The following is a 15,653-nucleotide window of genomic DNA, read 5'->3' on the forward strand; positions in this document are numbered from 1 at the left end:
TCCACATTTTCTGTGCTGATGAAAAACGAATTGAACACTTTTTTTGTGTGTGAATGCATGCATGCATGCATGTGCCATCTGTGTACCACACGTTTTAGTAATGGACTATATTAATCCTGAGCCTAATGTGCTCATCCTAAATATTCTTGACATAGTTTTCCTTTGCATTTCAGAGTTCGCTGTATCTGGGAACTGACAGGGAGGTGCTTCGACTTACCATTCATCGTTGTGAGCAGTACAGGAGCGAAGAGTAAGTACAATTTTTTTTTGTAATTTTACGAATTTCTGGACTTTTTACAAATTCATACCTTTACATAACTTCTTCCAAAATGCTTTTTTGTTCTGGTCTTTCAAAGTTATTGTACAGAAAACATGTAAATAAACATTGGGCTAGGCACGAGAAGCCTTTAAGCTGACAGAGATTTGTTAAAAAGTCAGCAAATAGAGGTTGTTATATCTGCAGAGGGCTTATGCATGTTACTATCTAAATGAATATCTACCAGTTACGCATCTTCTACCAGTTACCAGTTATGCATCTTCACACAGCAACCACAGCAGTTTGCTTTCTGACAAATTTACAATGGCCAGAGAATTTAACCAGAACTTAAACCGTCTCAACCGCAAGGAATTTCGAAAAATGTGGTGAAAACTCTTTGGCTTCATACTATAATGGTGGTGAAAGCACCAACCATGGTTTCAGAGCAGACAAATTGTGCCGTGAAAATGCAGTTCTTGTACAGTGGGGAAATCAAGTTTTTGATCAAAAATAAAGAAGCAAATCAGCTTCTAAAAATTCCTGAGCAATCTTTTTGGACTAACTATCAGCACTTGCGATGCTGCTGTCTGGCAGGCTTATTTAGCAGAGTGGAAGGTCGCACCTGTGTAGAAAATTGATGTTGTGCCAAAGTTGTCCTGACATAATTTCATCATATGCATACACAGTAATCGCATGTTTTATTTTGGAGTGAATTCGTTAGCTAGTAATGGTGTGTGGATAAATAAAAGCAGATGAGAGTACGGCTGCTAGCTGAAAAGATGTGTTTGTGTACTGTCACACAGAGGCAAGGAAACACAAAAGTAGATGATATGTACCCTTGTGCACTATTTTTCCTATCCTCTCTGTGCCCTCACCTCCTCTTTTAGTCTCATGTATTTGTGATATTTGTTGCTGAGGCAACCAGCCATACAAAGAAAAAACACATTTGAAGAAGGGCTTGCGTTTGGGCTGGTTGGTATTCCATAACGTTCATCTTAAGTGCACAAAATCACACGGACACAGAAGACAAGGACAAGCGCTACTTCCAACTGAATTTTTTTGAATCACGGTGAAATATATGCCAGCAAAAAGACAAGGGATACAGAAAAGGTTACGATTATACAGAGATTAGAATAACGAAATCACTTTGCGCTGTCCCACACATGTCAGTCATTACCATGACCAGTTCTTTTTAAAAACGCTGCCTCCTTATCTGACAGAGCTACCGATGTTGTACTGACACACCGGAAATCACCTAGTTGCATTTTAGCTGCCTCCACTATCTCACGCGTGCGTTAATCGGAGTCATGAAACAATATCACTGAAAGAAAACAATATCAGAGTCGTGAAACAATGGTATATATTTCACCGTGATTCAATAAAATTCAGTTGGAAGTAGCGCTTGTTCTTGTCTTCTGTGACCGTGTGATTTTGTGCGCTTAAGATGAACGTTATGAAAAAATATAATCTAGTTATTACGGCATACAGCAACCACGCATTTAATAGCCACTAGATTCAAAACCGTTATCGTATTGATGACACCACAGGGTGGCATGAATTAAAGATCATGGCCATCTTGTGCAAGCTGTAACTGCTTTCTGTTGTTAAGTCCTAGCTGCTGTGTTAGTGAACTCCTCAAGCCGCTTCTTTTCTACACTGGTGCTGTAATGGCCGTGTCCTGGTGCTGTTCAGGTCTTGCCTGGGCTCCATGGACCCGTACTGTGGCTGGAACAGGCACCAGCTGGCGTGCACCACTGCTCCGCACCTCAATCCCCTGAGCACCAACTGGAAGCAGGACCTGACTGGCTGCCCCAGTGGCAACGTGCCGGGTGAGTGGCATGCCTGGATCCTTCTGCTACAACTTTTGTGCAGCCAAATATGGCGGTGAATTTTCAGCTTTGAACTAGAAAGGATGCACAATAAAGCTGCACTGTTCCCTTTTTGATTAGCCTCATCAACTAAGTAATGTTGCAATACTTCTGTTCCGTGCTGTTCAGTTGTGTCCCTGCAAGACTCGATGGTGCTGCTTGAAAATCATTGCAATCTGCTTGCCCTAGCTGTGCTGGGCTTCAGTGCAGCTCTGAGGAAGGGAATGACAACGACAGTCTCTTTAGATTAAAAAAAAAAAAAAAACATGAACAGTACACCTGCAACAGTATATTTACAGTAAAAAGAAAAATAATGTGAAAAAAAAAAATTTATGCACAGAAACAATGGCCAACCAAATTATGTACTAGTGGTCAAATTTGTTTTTACGTTTGTAGCTTTTCTTAGCAAATTTATGAGAGAATGTTACACGCTCACAATCTAAATGCTAGTTTCATCAATCAAAATAATGCATTTTGAGCTACAATGTTCACAACAGCTGCATGAATAGTCCGAGAAAGTGGTGTCATGTGCATCAGCTTGCTGTCGGATGCAAAAGCACAGTAACTGAGCAAAGTGAGTGAATTAAAAAAAAGAGAGAAACTTTCATTTTGCCGCGAATCATGCATTGTATTTGTTTATTTATGTTTTGTTTTTACCACCCCACTGCACCAGGCTGTGTTATCTGTGTCCCAAGCGAAGCCCGTGTTCCATTCTTTCCTTCTTATGCCGCACGGGTTACCTTATTTGATGGGAACAATGTTTCACCCTAACATCACTAGCCCAGAATAGTCTTCTTTGATCTACAGTGTTCTCGATGTGATTCGACAGTTCGAGAAACACCCGCACTGAAAGATAATTGCATTTGATTCACCGACACTCGTTTGCGCACGTCACTTTGTTGACCGCTGCTTCGCCGCCTGTGTATTTATTGAGTTGTTAGGGGGAGCACAGGTTCACTCCAACAAACTTTTTTTCCCTCAAGACAACTGCATCATCTTTGGCTTCATGACAATATGTACTAGAATTTTATTTCAGTCACCACTGGCCTGTCTTATTATTATTTGCCCTGTTCTTCATTCGCAGTTGATGGAGTATGGAGTGCTTGGAGCCGGTGGGCGGAGTGCGATCAGGTTGGCAACGATGCCCCCGGCGACCGTTGTCTCTGCCGGTCACGACAGTGCAACAACCCTGCACCGGCCAATGGTGGCAAACCCTGCGAAGGGTCATCTCTGGAGGTCACAAACTGCACACGTAAGTACTTCCGCTGCTGCATCGAATTAAGCCATGCCGAAGCATACCTCAGCTCTTTTGGAGTTTATCTGATACTTTTCTCCCAGCAGTCGTATCTGTCTCAGGCAGACACGATGTGCTACAAATATATCGTGAGCACCTTACCCATCAGTGTATGTCGGGAGGGTGGGGCCTGAATACTTGCACCAATAGGGAGCAGGAGCAGCCAAGCCTCCTTAGGGCTTCAGCTTATTGTTGCCATTGATACTTCATGACTTCTCCCGCTAGCGACACAGATGAAGATTAAAGGGGCCATGCAGACAAAATACAAGTTTGTTTTATTCGAAAGATTTCGTGTTTTGTAGTGCCCCCAGCACTTGTCTGGAAGTAAACGATGCTTCATTTGCTGAAAAATTAATCAATTGAAGTTAAAATTTTGATTCTCCTGCCAAATCGAATGTGTTTTCCTGATATCTGCAATGACATCACAAGGGCAGGTCTTCAAATTAAACCTAGTGTGCTGCGGACGAGCCTTGTTTACTGTTAGTCAACCCAGATGGCGCCACCATACCACGGCGGGCCATTTTCTGCCTTTGCTTTGTTTGGCCATATTTGTACGTGGCTTGTTTTTGTAAAAGGTAGAAAATAGTCATTTCATGAAACATGGTGTTCGCTCAACAAGTATGGTCACGTGAGACACTGTCGCTTATGCCAGTCGGTCAGTGTTGTCTCAGATCATTCTAAAGTATACCGCAGTGCTGTGCAGCTAAAACAAGCATAATGCATGCAGTACTGAAAGCAGTACGCATCAGTACTTCTATGCTTGCGTGTACTTTCGTACCTTTCACTGTTTGCCCCACCATTCTCACTGCTATAAAAAGAATGTGCCCTAAACGTAAGCGCAAATAGGTCGTTCGGATTTTGCCAGCCTCAGCCAATCACGAGCAGGGACACATGACATCATGGGATCTGTTGCGGGAAATGTGCTAGTCGGTCGCATGGCCATTCCCTTTTTTTTCTAATTATGTAGCTTATTTGAGCGAAGTTTACGTTAAAAGTGGTGTCGGTATGATTCTAATGAGGCAATCTTTCGAATGAACCAAACTCGTGTTTTGTCTTCATGGCCCCTTTGATGTTGCAATTTTAACCCACATTATCGGCTTATTTCCACAAGTGTAACTTTGTTTGCACCAGTAGTTTCATTCTGGCTAGCGGTAACAAGCAGTAGCTGCAGCTACTTGTGTCACTTCAGAGTTTCAGCCAGCACAGTGCTGTCGCCACTCCTTGCAGGCCAGAAGCTGCATCAGTGTACGCATGCCGCCTTTTTGTGGGCCAGAAATGCTTTTTCAACTTATTCCTAACTGGGCATATCGTGAACGAATTCAGCACGACAACCAACTTTGTCATAAGTTGGCTCGACTTATATTTTCTCATACCTGCCAGGTTCCCTGGGATGGCATTAGGGAGATCTGACTGGGGGAGGGGGGGAACAAGAGAGAGAGAGAGAGAGAGAGAGAGAGAGAGAGAGAGAGAGAGAGGGGGGGGGGGGGGGGGATAAAAAAATTAGTAGCAGCAGAGTGGAATAATTTACACTGCTTCGTCCAAACAACTAATGAGGCGTACACCATTGGTGAGATGCTAAATTTTCGACGGGAGGGACACCGCCCTTTTCAGGAAGTCGCGGTAATACTGCCGAACGTAACAATGTGCTCACCTGCGACACCTCGCCAAAGGAACGCGACTGAGGATTGTGTCAGACATGATGATGATGAAAAAACGTTCATTGCGCAGAGCGGAATGTGCTACCACCACTCGCTGGTAGGATGGGTTCTCTGAACTGGATGCAATTTTTTTTTTACTATGCTGAACTGCTTCTCACATTCAGCGCTTCTGTGGTACTAAGCAGTTTACCTTGCGCGCATGACCAACTGCACTTTTTAACCTCCTTACTGATAATGATGTCGATTGCTGTAGGATTGTAGACTGTCGTGTAGCTCCGGAGCAATGTGGCCTGGCTAGGAGGAAGGTTTGGCCTGACACGGGTGTGTATTCAGGAGATTTTCGTTTTGGCCGCACAATCGTACAAAACCATCGAAATTCGGGAGTCTCCCGGACGATTCGGGAAACCTGGCAGGTATGTGTTCTTCACGAAGTGGTTGTTTTGTTGTTTTTGTCCTTTACATTTCCTTTGAAATGGGTGCCAGGTATTAATATTTGCTGTTTAGACGCTGGTGTTGACACCGAAGGGGCAAAGAATATAATTGCGTCGTTTGTAGTAGGAGCAATAAGAACCTTGACTGCTAATTGCTGTAGGGAAAAGGCACTTCGACTGTATACGCTAGTGAGGGTATTGTGACATCTTGTTAGTGCAAAACGTTTATTGTGATATGATACCTTCACAGCATTTCCTCGGCAGAGACTTTTTTGAAGCTGTTTTTAATGCAACGAAAGCATGTTACAGTTTTGTCTCGGAAAGCTGTAAGGGGTCGGTAGATTCCGGGGTTTAACGTGCCGGCGCTTTATGACGATGAGGCGCACCGTAGTGAAGGGCTCTGAATTAATTTTGACCACCTGTAGATCTTTAACGTGCGCAGAAATTTCAAACACAGGGGCGTTTTTGCTTTTTGCCTCCATCAAAAAAGCGGCTGCTGCGGCCGGAAGGGATCACTTCTAGGGCTCAGAAAACAAAAATTAATCTCATTTGCTTTGTTGCCTCTTTAGAACACCTCATTTCCTGACTAATATTAAGCGAATGCACTCTCTCACTTTCTTACAGAGACTGGTCAGTGGACCGAGTGGTCTGGCTGGTCTGGCTGCTCCCAGACTTGTGGCCTGGCAGTGAAGTCCCGCCGTAGGACTTGTGGCAACCCGGCCCCCAAGCATGGCGGTCGCGTCTGCTTAGGGCCAGAACAGGAGCAGATCTACTGCACTTCCAACCCACCCTGTCCAGGTGATTGTAGAAGCTCGAGCGCTGCACTTTTTTTTTCTTTTTTCAAACCAAGGGGGGAATGCTGTCCAGAACTTCTTCAAACATGAACAGAACTTCAGCAGAAATCATTCATTTGAAGCCCACCTCCATTTGCTCCAACAATCAGCAATTATGCGAATATGATCCGAACTGAGATTTGATGCCATGAATTTTAGAGTGTGCATTTCCCTACCTCACTGAGTGGACATTAACATTTCTAGAAGAATTAAGGTGCTCGTCATGAATTGAGCCCCTTTGTTGAACATGGCAGGCGTTAATGGCACATTAATGCCACGTTAATGGCACGTTAACGACACGTTAATGAACAATTCTAGAAAAATTGTTCATTAACGTGGAAATGAACAATTCTGGCAATGAACAATTCTAGAAAAATTACGGTGCTTGCCATGAACTGAGCACCTTTGTTGAACATGGCAGGCAATAATGGCACGTTAATGCATGTCTCCGTTAATGGCACGTTCATGTGATTTACTTTTGGCTCCCTTGAGTACAATTCTTCAATTGCCCACTTGAGTACCCCCTTGCTGTATTCTCATTGCCACCTTGTGGTGACTTCCCCATACACAGTGCCAACCATGCCAGCCACTCGCGAGAGCTCCTGGTCTGAGTGGGGCGCCTGGAGCGAGTGCACGGCGCAGTGTGGCGGCGGGTTCCAGTGGCGGCGGCGGCGCTGTGACTCGCCGCGTGGCCGCGAGGGTTGCGGTGGTGGGTGCGAGAGCGACTACCGTGCCTGCAACACACACGTCTGTCCGGAGACCCGGAAGAGCTCCAACTGGACTGCCTGGGTTCGCGTGAACTCGACCCGGGATGGCTACTTTGAGCAGCGCTTCCGGTTCACCTGCCGCGCCAACGTTGCCGAGAGCTCCCTCCTCAGGGTGGGCAGCGTCAAGAAGGAGGAGCGCTACTGCCACGAGGCAGCCAAGAGCTGCATGGACTCCGGTGAGTCTGCTACGACGCATGCAACTCAAGAACAGAACATGGAATCTTCTTTGAGAGTCTTTGGGGGGAAAAAACTTGCGTGGCTCAATGCACAACTGCACTGCTACAGATGAAATTTAACTGTGTAGCACATGAATTTCCGTTTCTGTACTGTTGGCAAAACAGGATGTCAGCTGACAGTGGTTACGATGAATGTAGCTTCTTCACCAATCTCACGTCGATTAAGGGGTGACGTGGCAAGTCAAACAACTTCTTTATTTATTGACCAATTGAATAAAACTAGGGGAATTTATTTAACTAACCATCCTAACAACAAAACTGAAAAGAAAGTGAAACTTTTTTCTTTTTGGATACCTAAAGGAAATAAAGCAGCAATCTAATAGCTTCCTTGCACACATTGACATAAAAATCTTGTTGGCTTTTTGTTTAATTAGTTAATTAATCTTGGGGCGAGTTCGTGAAGGTAATTAGTCTCGTAACTCAAAAAGTATAGAAGACATTTTTAAACTGATTTAAGTTTTGTTATTAGGTTAGGTAACTACATAAGTTCTCCTAATTTGACTAAATTTGGTCCATAAATAACAAAAATTGTTTTACTTGACACGTCCTCCCTTAAAGATGATGACAATGATCAGTCTTCGTAAAAGACAACATGATGTTGGGAATTAATGTACCACCAACAAACCTAATGTCAAGAGAGATGGTGAAAATGATCAGTCTTCTTAAAGAAGCACTGACACGAAAATTTTATGTTACACTTTTATTGCTTTTATCGATGCTTAATGGCTTGGCGAAGCTGAAACAGCACTTCAAATACTTCAGCGCGCGATAGTTAATTACATTGAATGGCCTGAAAATCATTTGGTTCACATTCCCGCGCTTTCATCCCGAACGGCGCATATGACAGACTCCCTGCCTGACCTCACCGCTTTGTGCGGACGTCACCGGTGCCCGCTTGAGAGGGTGTTGCGCCCGCTCGCCGCTCGTGGGGCCGCACGCATGAAGTGACGTCACAAGCTTTTGACGAGCGCTGCCGCGTCACTTCTTTTGGCTCTCCCTGGATGATGTCACGCTGATGTCCATTTGCTGAGTGCCGCTTCGCACGCTGCTCCGTCGGCGCGATAAATGAGATACAATTGAACTATGTTCTTTGCGTCGCAGGCTGCTCATATTTCACCCAGGGTATTCTGTTGAGTGAAGGAAGCGAACTGTGCAATAATATTAACGCCGAAAGTTGGTGTCAGTGCTCCTTTAAAGACAGCATGATACCAGGAGCTTGTCGCCAACAGCTGATGCCCTGATATGATGTGCAGCGTACCTGAACATTGACGGCGACTGGTCCGAGTGGGGTGCGTGGAGCGAGTGCTCGGTGCCCTGTGGAGGGGGCGTGCAGCACAGGGAGCGCACGTGTGACAACCCTCGACCCTCGGGCACGGGCGCCAACTGCCAGGGGCCCCATAAGGAGGAGCGCGAGTGCAACATCCACCTCTGCCAGAGTGAGTTTAGATGGCCAGCAGCGGTTCTTGCCAAATCTCGGCTTGGCCGCTTACACTATGGTAGTTACTTACACTCACGACTGTTCATCAGAGTGTGTCACTTACACTAAGCATGGCATGAAGTGAGATGAGCATGGGAAAGAAAGACTAGACACATTTGAACAGTTTAAGTTGGAATGTGTGAGTGATGATTGAAGGGTATTTGAGTGCAAAGCACGGCACCATTACTAGATGAAGCATGCAAACTACAGAGTGATTGTCACCCACTAGTTTGGTGTTTTGCATTGTTATTAAGCCTGCCTTGTGTTAGCTGGGCAGCACTGTCGGTGACATATTTCAGCTCAGAATGTTAGAGACTCTGTACAGGGCTGGGTTCAACTTGAATTGAGGACGACTCAGCGAGTGATGGAATGGAAGATGATAGGTGTAGCATTAAGGGACAACAAGAGAGCGGAGTGGGTCAGGGAACAAACGTGTGAGGACATATCACAGAAATTAAGAAGAAACGGGCGTGGGCAGGGCATGTAATGCGAAGGCAAGATAACCATTGGTCATTAAGGGTAACAGAGTGGATCCCTAGAGAAGGCAAGTGTGGCAGGGGGTGGCAGAAAGTTGAATGGGCAGGCGAGATCAAGAAGTTTGTAGGGATAAATTGGTTGCAGTTAGCACAGGACCGGGATAATTGGAGATTAATGGGAAAGGCCTCGGCCCTGAAGTGGGCGTAGATAGGCTGGTGATAACAGGGCAGAGACACAATTGGCATGGCTCACTCCTATTAGACGTTCCTTCATTCAAGGGGGACAATTGTGAGCCCCTATTCCAGTCACAAAGGCAATCGCTGGCAGGGTGCTCAGTAGTAGAGATGAAATAAATTGCAATAGTCAAGGAAGTTGGGCTAGTTTCACTTGGATATGTGTGATGTCAAAAAGTATAGCTCACCAGCACCTTCCAGTTTGTGCATAAAAAAGTCACACGTCACATTCTTTAAATGCAGCATGCATGTGCTACCTTAGCCATCTAGAGGCATTTGAATTTATTAAATGTACTGCATTCCGTGCACTCACAGGCTGCTTGCCCTTCGAAGAGCATTTCAAGGCTCTTATGGCCCCACACCCATTTAGTAGGCTAGTCTCATTCGTCATCAGAAGTAACCTCAGAAATTTTTCTGTCAGCAAAGAACAGCTGTGTAGTTGCGTCTGCCAAATCAAAGCTGTTCAATTATTTTTAGCATGCACGGTTTTCTCTTGTGCACTGATTGTCTGAAGCACCAATGCTCATTCTAAAGCTATGAAAGCTACTGGGTGTTCCCTTGCATCCTACAAAAGAATGTACTCACACAGCTGGGCCCCAGGATACCTCTTCAATGCAGTCATTGCGCGAAAGGTTGATTTTGAACAAGATTGCATTAGTAGGGCCAGTGCCTCCACATCTTTAGGTGCCCTATGGTCGCCACCATTTATATAACAATATAAGCAGGTTCTTGTAGGCAGGGAGCATCCTTTAACGTGCAGCTAAGTCGTAAACAAGGGATTTTTTTTTTCACCTCTATCAGATTAGTGACCATCATGGCATGGTTTTTAACTACCAGGTTTGTACATTGCAACAGCCACAACAACATTAAGTTTTGTAAACTGGACAGATGGTGCGAATCATACCAGTTTATGCAAATGCTACCATATGGTGACCTTGTTTGGCTGTCAGAACTCGGTGCGGCCAGTTTATTCACTCAACTTATTACTGCAACTGTACAAGCAACCCATTATGCTGATCAGTTTAGACCACAATGCAGCTGTTCCAATGCAGGTCTTCTTTCATGACAGCTGCTAGGAACAACATGTGTATCACGGGTTTCAGATCTCCGGTACATGTATGCGAACGACACGATGTAGTGCCAAGAAAAAAGTTCCTCTTTTGTTTCTTTCTATCATTTTAAAATGTATGCCATTCCTATTGTGGTGCATACTAATGGCTATGAGAAAATGTGAAAAGCTTGACCAAGAAATATTTATGGTCTTGAATGTGCACAAAGGTTGAAACTCCAGTGCACGCATATACTTTTTTTTTTCATAAATTTGTCACAAATAAAAAGACATATATTACTAAATTTGTTTAGGATTCAAAAAAGGCTGCAAGAGGAGCCACCCTTTTATTTTACACCTATGCTTAGTGTCATCCCACTGACGAAGGCTCCAGCTGGTTAACTTTGTGGGAAATGACTGCTTTTACCTTGTAACTACACAGTTATGTCGCGGTAAGAGTAAGCGTTAGCTGAAACTAGTCTCAGCTCGCATTTACTTTTGGGACGGAAGAGATAGCTGTTGCTCCTTCCGCTGTATTCACTGCTTTTCATCACTAACAGCGAGCTCGATTAACCCCTGTTTCCTGAGCACATTATGCATGTTCTCTTTCTGGCTTTCTTGTTCGTCTTCTGTCTTTGTGCATGGTGTGGTGCTTGCAGCCTTGCTCGAGTCCTTTAACTAGTAGTATATAAGCAATGCATAGTGCTAGGCTTAGAAGTGATCGTTATCCTAGTGGTAATATTTTTTGAACATGTGTAATGTCGTAGGCACATTAGAACGTAGAACCTCCCTGATGAATGTCTCGGGTGAGGCACATATCGACACGGACCTCCGCTAGATGTGACTCACCGAATTAATCTAGCTGCCAACTTAGAAGAAAGAAGCAGTAGAAAATGTTATCATTGGCCACCGTCTCAGTCGTTTAGGAGGAACTCAAGAGTACATGCAGCGTGAAGGGTCAAAGTGCTCTCAGTCGAGTAGCTCACCAGTTGTTTATCATTTTTAATCACAGTGAAAGTGCTTTCAGCGTGAGAAATTTTTAGCAGTGTGACGTAAGATAAGTAAAGGTGTGAACGTAAGGTCAGGACTTTTACTTCCACTTTGCTGTGGTGCTTCAGGAAATAGATTAGGTAGGGCTCTGCCTTTGCGGGTGCGAACTGCTTGGTGGCTTGACTGTGGTGTTGGCTTCTCCCTCTCTCTCTCTCTTCCCCTCTCCCTCTCTCTTTCCCTCCTGTGCCTCCTCTGCGGCCATGCTTTCTGCGGTGCGAAGGCCAGTGGTCCTGTTGGTCGGAGTTTAGCGCGTGCTCCGTGACTTGCGGGGAAGGTGGCACCAAAAAGCGCACGCGCACGTGCCTAAGAGAGCCAGGCTCGGGTTCTGAGTCAGGCGCCTGCGAAGGGGACGCCACACAGGTGGCGCCCTGCAATGCCACGCTGCCCTGCCCCTCTCCGCGTAAGTATATCCTCACTGGAGGAGCTCTCCTGACCATGCATGGGGTTCTTCTGTGTAGTCTTGCAAGCTGCGGGGCTCTTCTCTATTCTTTCACCCTCAGTGTCCTGTAGCCAAGCACTCTTGACTGATATTTGGTAAACACTTACCTATTTTGGCAAAGCTCATTCATCAGCATCTTGCTAGAAACCCTGAAAAGTGGCTATTATATGGTGGTGCCAGCATGTTTTTTTTTTTTCCCCGAGTGCTGGTACACGTAATGGACATTGCAAATAAAACTACGCTTTGTTACCGGCTATGTTCTGGTAACAAAACAAGCAAACCTGAAGGCATTGTTCATGGTAATATGCACCTTAAACAAGCCAAACTGTACATTCCCATGACATTATCTTGATCTAGGCTGACAAACTTATGCTCACATGTGTCAGCTAGGCCTGTACTTATTCAAGTGAATCATTGCATTCCACAAGTGAGAAATGAGAGCAATGGACTTTAAGAGTATTGCCGCAAAGCATACATTGGATTTGTTTATTTATGTTTTTGCTTTTACCGCCCGCTGCGCCAGGCTGTGTCATCTGTGTCCCGAGTGAAGCGAATGTTCCATTTGTTCTTAATTATGCCGCACGGATTATCTCATTTGATAGGGAGAATATTTCACCATAATGCCACTAGCCCAGAATAGTCTTCTTTTATCTACAGTGTTCTCGATGTAATTCGATGGTTCGAGAAACACCCGTGCCGGAAGATAAGTGCCTGCAGAGCAGATACCGAAGCATTCGATTCACCGACACTCGCTTGCGCACATAACTTTGTTGACTGCTGCTTCGCCGCCTGTGTATTTTTGAGTTGTTCAGGGAACACAAGTTCATACCAATAAGTTTGTTTTTTTGAGTCGTCCTTATCTTCGTGACAATATGATAGTTGTGCTTAAAAAATAATCTACGATACACAATAAAGCCTCGTTACCAGAGACACTGTTACAAGAGACACTTGTTTATAAGAGACATTTAAATGAAAACAGTTTGGTTGGCTTTCCTATACCCAGCATGTTAGCAACATCGCATACAAGAGACCTTTGTTACAAAAGACGTGTTTCCTGGGTCCCTTGAGTGCCTCTTGTAACCAGGTTTCACGGCAGCACCTTTTCTCAAAATTCCACATAAAGTGAGAGCTGCAATTTTTTAAAACTCATAGTTTTAAAACTAACTAAAATTTTTTTTAAAACTCAAGTCATAGTTTTTAAAACTATGACTTTCTTCACTACAAAGCCATAGATCCTTAACAAACAAGTACCTATAGGCACATCATGGCTTATAACAAGGTGAGCTTGAACATTAAATGAACACTAAGCCCTGGTTACTGAGCTGTTGTAGTGGCCCATTCTGCTGTTATTATTAACAAATACTGTTTCACATTTCATTAGATGCGCATGAGACAACCCCATGTGGTGTCAGCTATGTAATTAGTGCCCCTATTACTACAATGTGCATAAACCTGATCTAGGTCTTCAGCTTTCAGCTGTTTGAGCCTCAAGTTTGAGCTTTTCATTCAACCTTTACTGGCATGAAAAGATAAAAAACTTCGATATGTAAAATCAGTAATAGTGAGAATAAAAATGGTGCAAAGTCTTGTGCTGTGCAGTCATCTATGACATGAGGCTAACTTGCAATTGGCTAAACACTTTGCTCGGGCACTCGAATTTTGGGCTGGTAGCATTGATGGCCAAGAATGTTGTTGCAGTGGCGAGAAAAATGAAGAAACTAACGAGTAACAACCTTTTTGAATGGCAAAGTTTATTAATGTTAGTTGCTTCTCATTTCGTGGTCACCCTTGGCTACCATCTCACGCCCAGAATGTGAGAATCTGAACTGCAAACTTGCGCTTTTCACACTTAGGGGGCCGAGAATTGTCTACTAACTGGAAGTACCAGCTAGCAATGAGTCGTGTGTACCGTTTAGTCGCAGCCCCTGAAATTGATAAAGACCTTGCTGTCTAAATTTCATTTTTTCCCCCAGAGAAGCTCTTATGTTGACCGAAATTTCCTGCTTCTGTTGTCAATGATGTAGACAGAAAAAAATTGTAGTAACGCGCCCCCGATTGTAACGCGCAAGTAAGTTAACTTACTTGCGCATGTTGAAAAATTTTTTTAGGCAAATTGGAAAAATAATTTGCCGCTGATTTTACCACGTACTTGGCAGAAGATAATTTATTTGACACACCCGACTGTGGAAAAAAAAAAAAAACTCTTTCCCTTCATAAACTTACTTATACAGCTCTTTATAGCATTAAAATTGGAGCGGGGAACATTGAAAGCGTTTCTATTTCAAGCGCCTTGACCTCCATATAATGTCCACTCAGGAATTCGCAGAATTTACTCACATCACGTTGAAGATTGTTTTGGATTGGATTGAGTTGGATTTTGGGAGGAGTCAAGTGTCCACGGTGATGCTGTTGGCTACACTTTGCAGCCAGTTTCAAGTTTGCGCCCAAATGTAACGCGCTAAGAAATTCGAAGTCCTCTAAACAGGAGAGGGGAAACCTTGAGATGGGAGCAGGAATCACTTTAGTGAGGAGCTGGAGGACAATCACTGCCCTCTGTGACTTGCAAGTGCACTTCTTCTCCAGTCCCTGTAAATGAATAGGATCGTTCGTCTTCTGTGCAGCGCCCCCGATGGAGGAAGAGGAGTGGAACGAGTGGTCGGTCTGGTCCCTGTGCGACCACAACAATGAGCAGCACCGCCGCAGGACATGCATGATCCTCAATCCGACCCCAGCCCAGTGCAGAGGGTCCACCAGGGAGAGCCGCATGTGTATTGCCGGACAGGAGACCAGTGAGTCTGCTTCTTTCGTGCCACTCCTGATGTTGAAAGCGAAGCGCTAGGGGAGGTGTTCACAATATCCTCGCTCTCAAGTTGCATTCAGGACTGCGAACTATCCCACAAACACTGAAGTTGGCTGTTTTTGTGTCGACGAATCAGTAGAAAGCGCCATATAGTGTTCAGAAGTACCTAGTCGAATTTTAAACGGGTTAGCCCCAACGCAATGCTAACGTGACGGAGTAGTAGTAGTAGTAGTAAGTATTGTTGAATAAGGCGGACTTAGCCTTGCATAGCTGCCGGCAATTGCTCCGCCTAATCGTCCCCAATACCATATCAAATCTCTCAAAGTCATCACACCTCACTTAGTCCTAAAATAACAGACACGCAATGTCACCACACCTCACTTAGTCCTGTGGACTGCAAGAATCCGAGTAGGAGATGAGACACATCTCTTTGCACAATCCAGTGGTCCCTAGGAAAAATAATGTCCTCCGATGTAGCATGGGGCACGTGATGGAATCAGATGGTGAGGCTATGGGTTTTGTGTTTGATACTACCCTGCTATGGACGTTCAGAAGATTGAAGATTGAGGTCAACAAAGAACAGCCCCAAGCAGTCAGAATTTATGTAGAGTCTTCCATAATAGGGTTCCTCGCGGTCACAGCTCATGCATTGTTCTGGCATGTGCGCTTTTTAAGAAATTGGGGCAAGACTAGCTACTTGATAAATTATTACTTCAAAGACGCCAATCTTTTCTTTTGGGTAGCATGAACTGACAGCCAAGGAGCCAATCGTACAGGTCAAGGACT

At 44.6% G+C, this 15,653-nt stretch overlaps 1 protein-coding gene across 3 annotated transcripts in view; it reads left to right on the top strand.

The window, feature by feature from the left end:
- The window catches only part of LOC144178644 (semaphorin-5A-like), a 179,877-nt gene that overhangs the window by 157,749 nt on the left and 6,475 nt on the right, over nucleotides 1-15,653 (top strand). For 2 of the 3 annotated variants that reach the window (XM_077706647.1, XM_077706648.1), the window contains 8 exons: nucleotides 174-250; nucleotides 1,949-2,085; nucleotides 3,209-3,376; nucleotides 6,132-6,305; nucleotides 6,912-7,283; nucleotides 8,597-8,779; nucleotides 11,849-12,028; nucleotides 14,689-14,856. In XM_077706647.1, the coding sequence (XP_077562773.1) occupies nucleotides 174-250; nucleotides 1,949-2,085; nucleotides 3,209-3,376; nucleotides 6,132-6,305; nucleotides 6,912-7,283; nucleotides 8,597-8,779; nucleotides 11,849-12,028; nucleotides 14,689-14,856 (1,459 nt within the window). The remainder of the gene's footprint in view (nucleotides 1-173; nucleotides 251-1,948; nucleotides 2,086-3,208; nucleotides 3,377-6,131; nucleotides 6,306-6,911; nucleotides 7,284-8,596; nucleotides 8,780-11,848; nucleotides 12,029-14,688; nucleotides 14,857-15,653) is intronic. The other variant, XM_077706649.1, reaches the window with a different exon arrangement.

This window comes from Haemaphysalis longicornis, unplaced genomic scaffold (genome assembly GCF_048455015.1).
Source record: "Haemaphysalis longicornis isolate Haplotype H1 unplaced genomic scaffold, Haemaphysalis longicornis Haplotype H1 scaffold_4, whole genome shotgun sequence".
Classification (NCBI taxonomy): Eukaryota; Metazoa; Arthropoda; class Arachnida; order Ixodida; family Ixodidae; genus Haemaphysalis; species Haemaphysalis longicornis.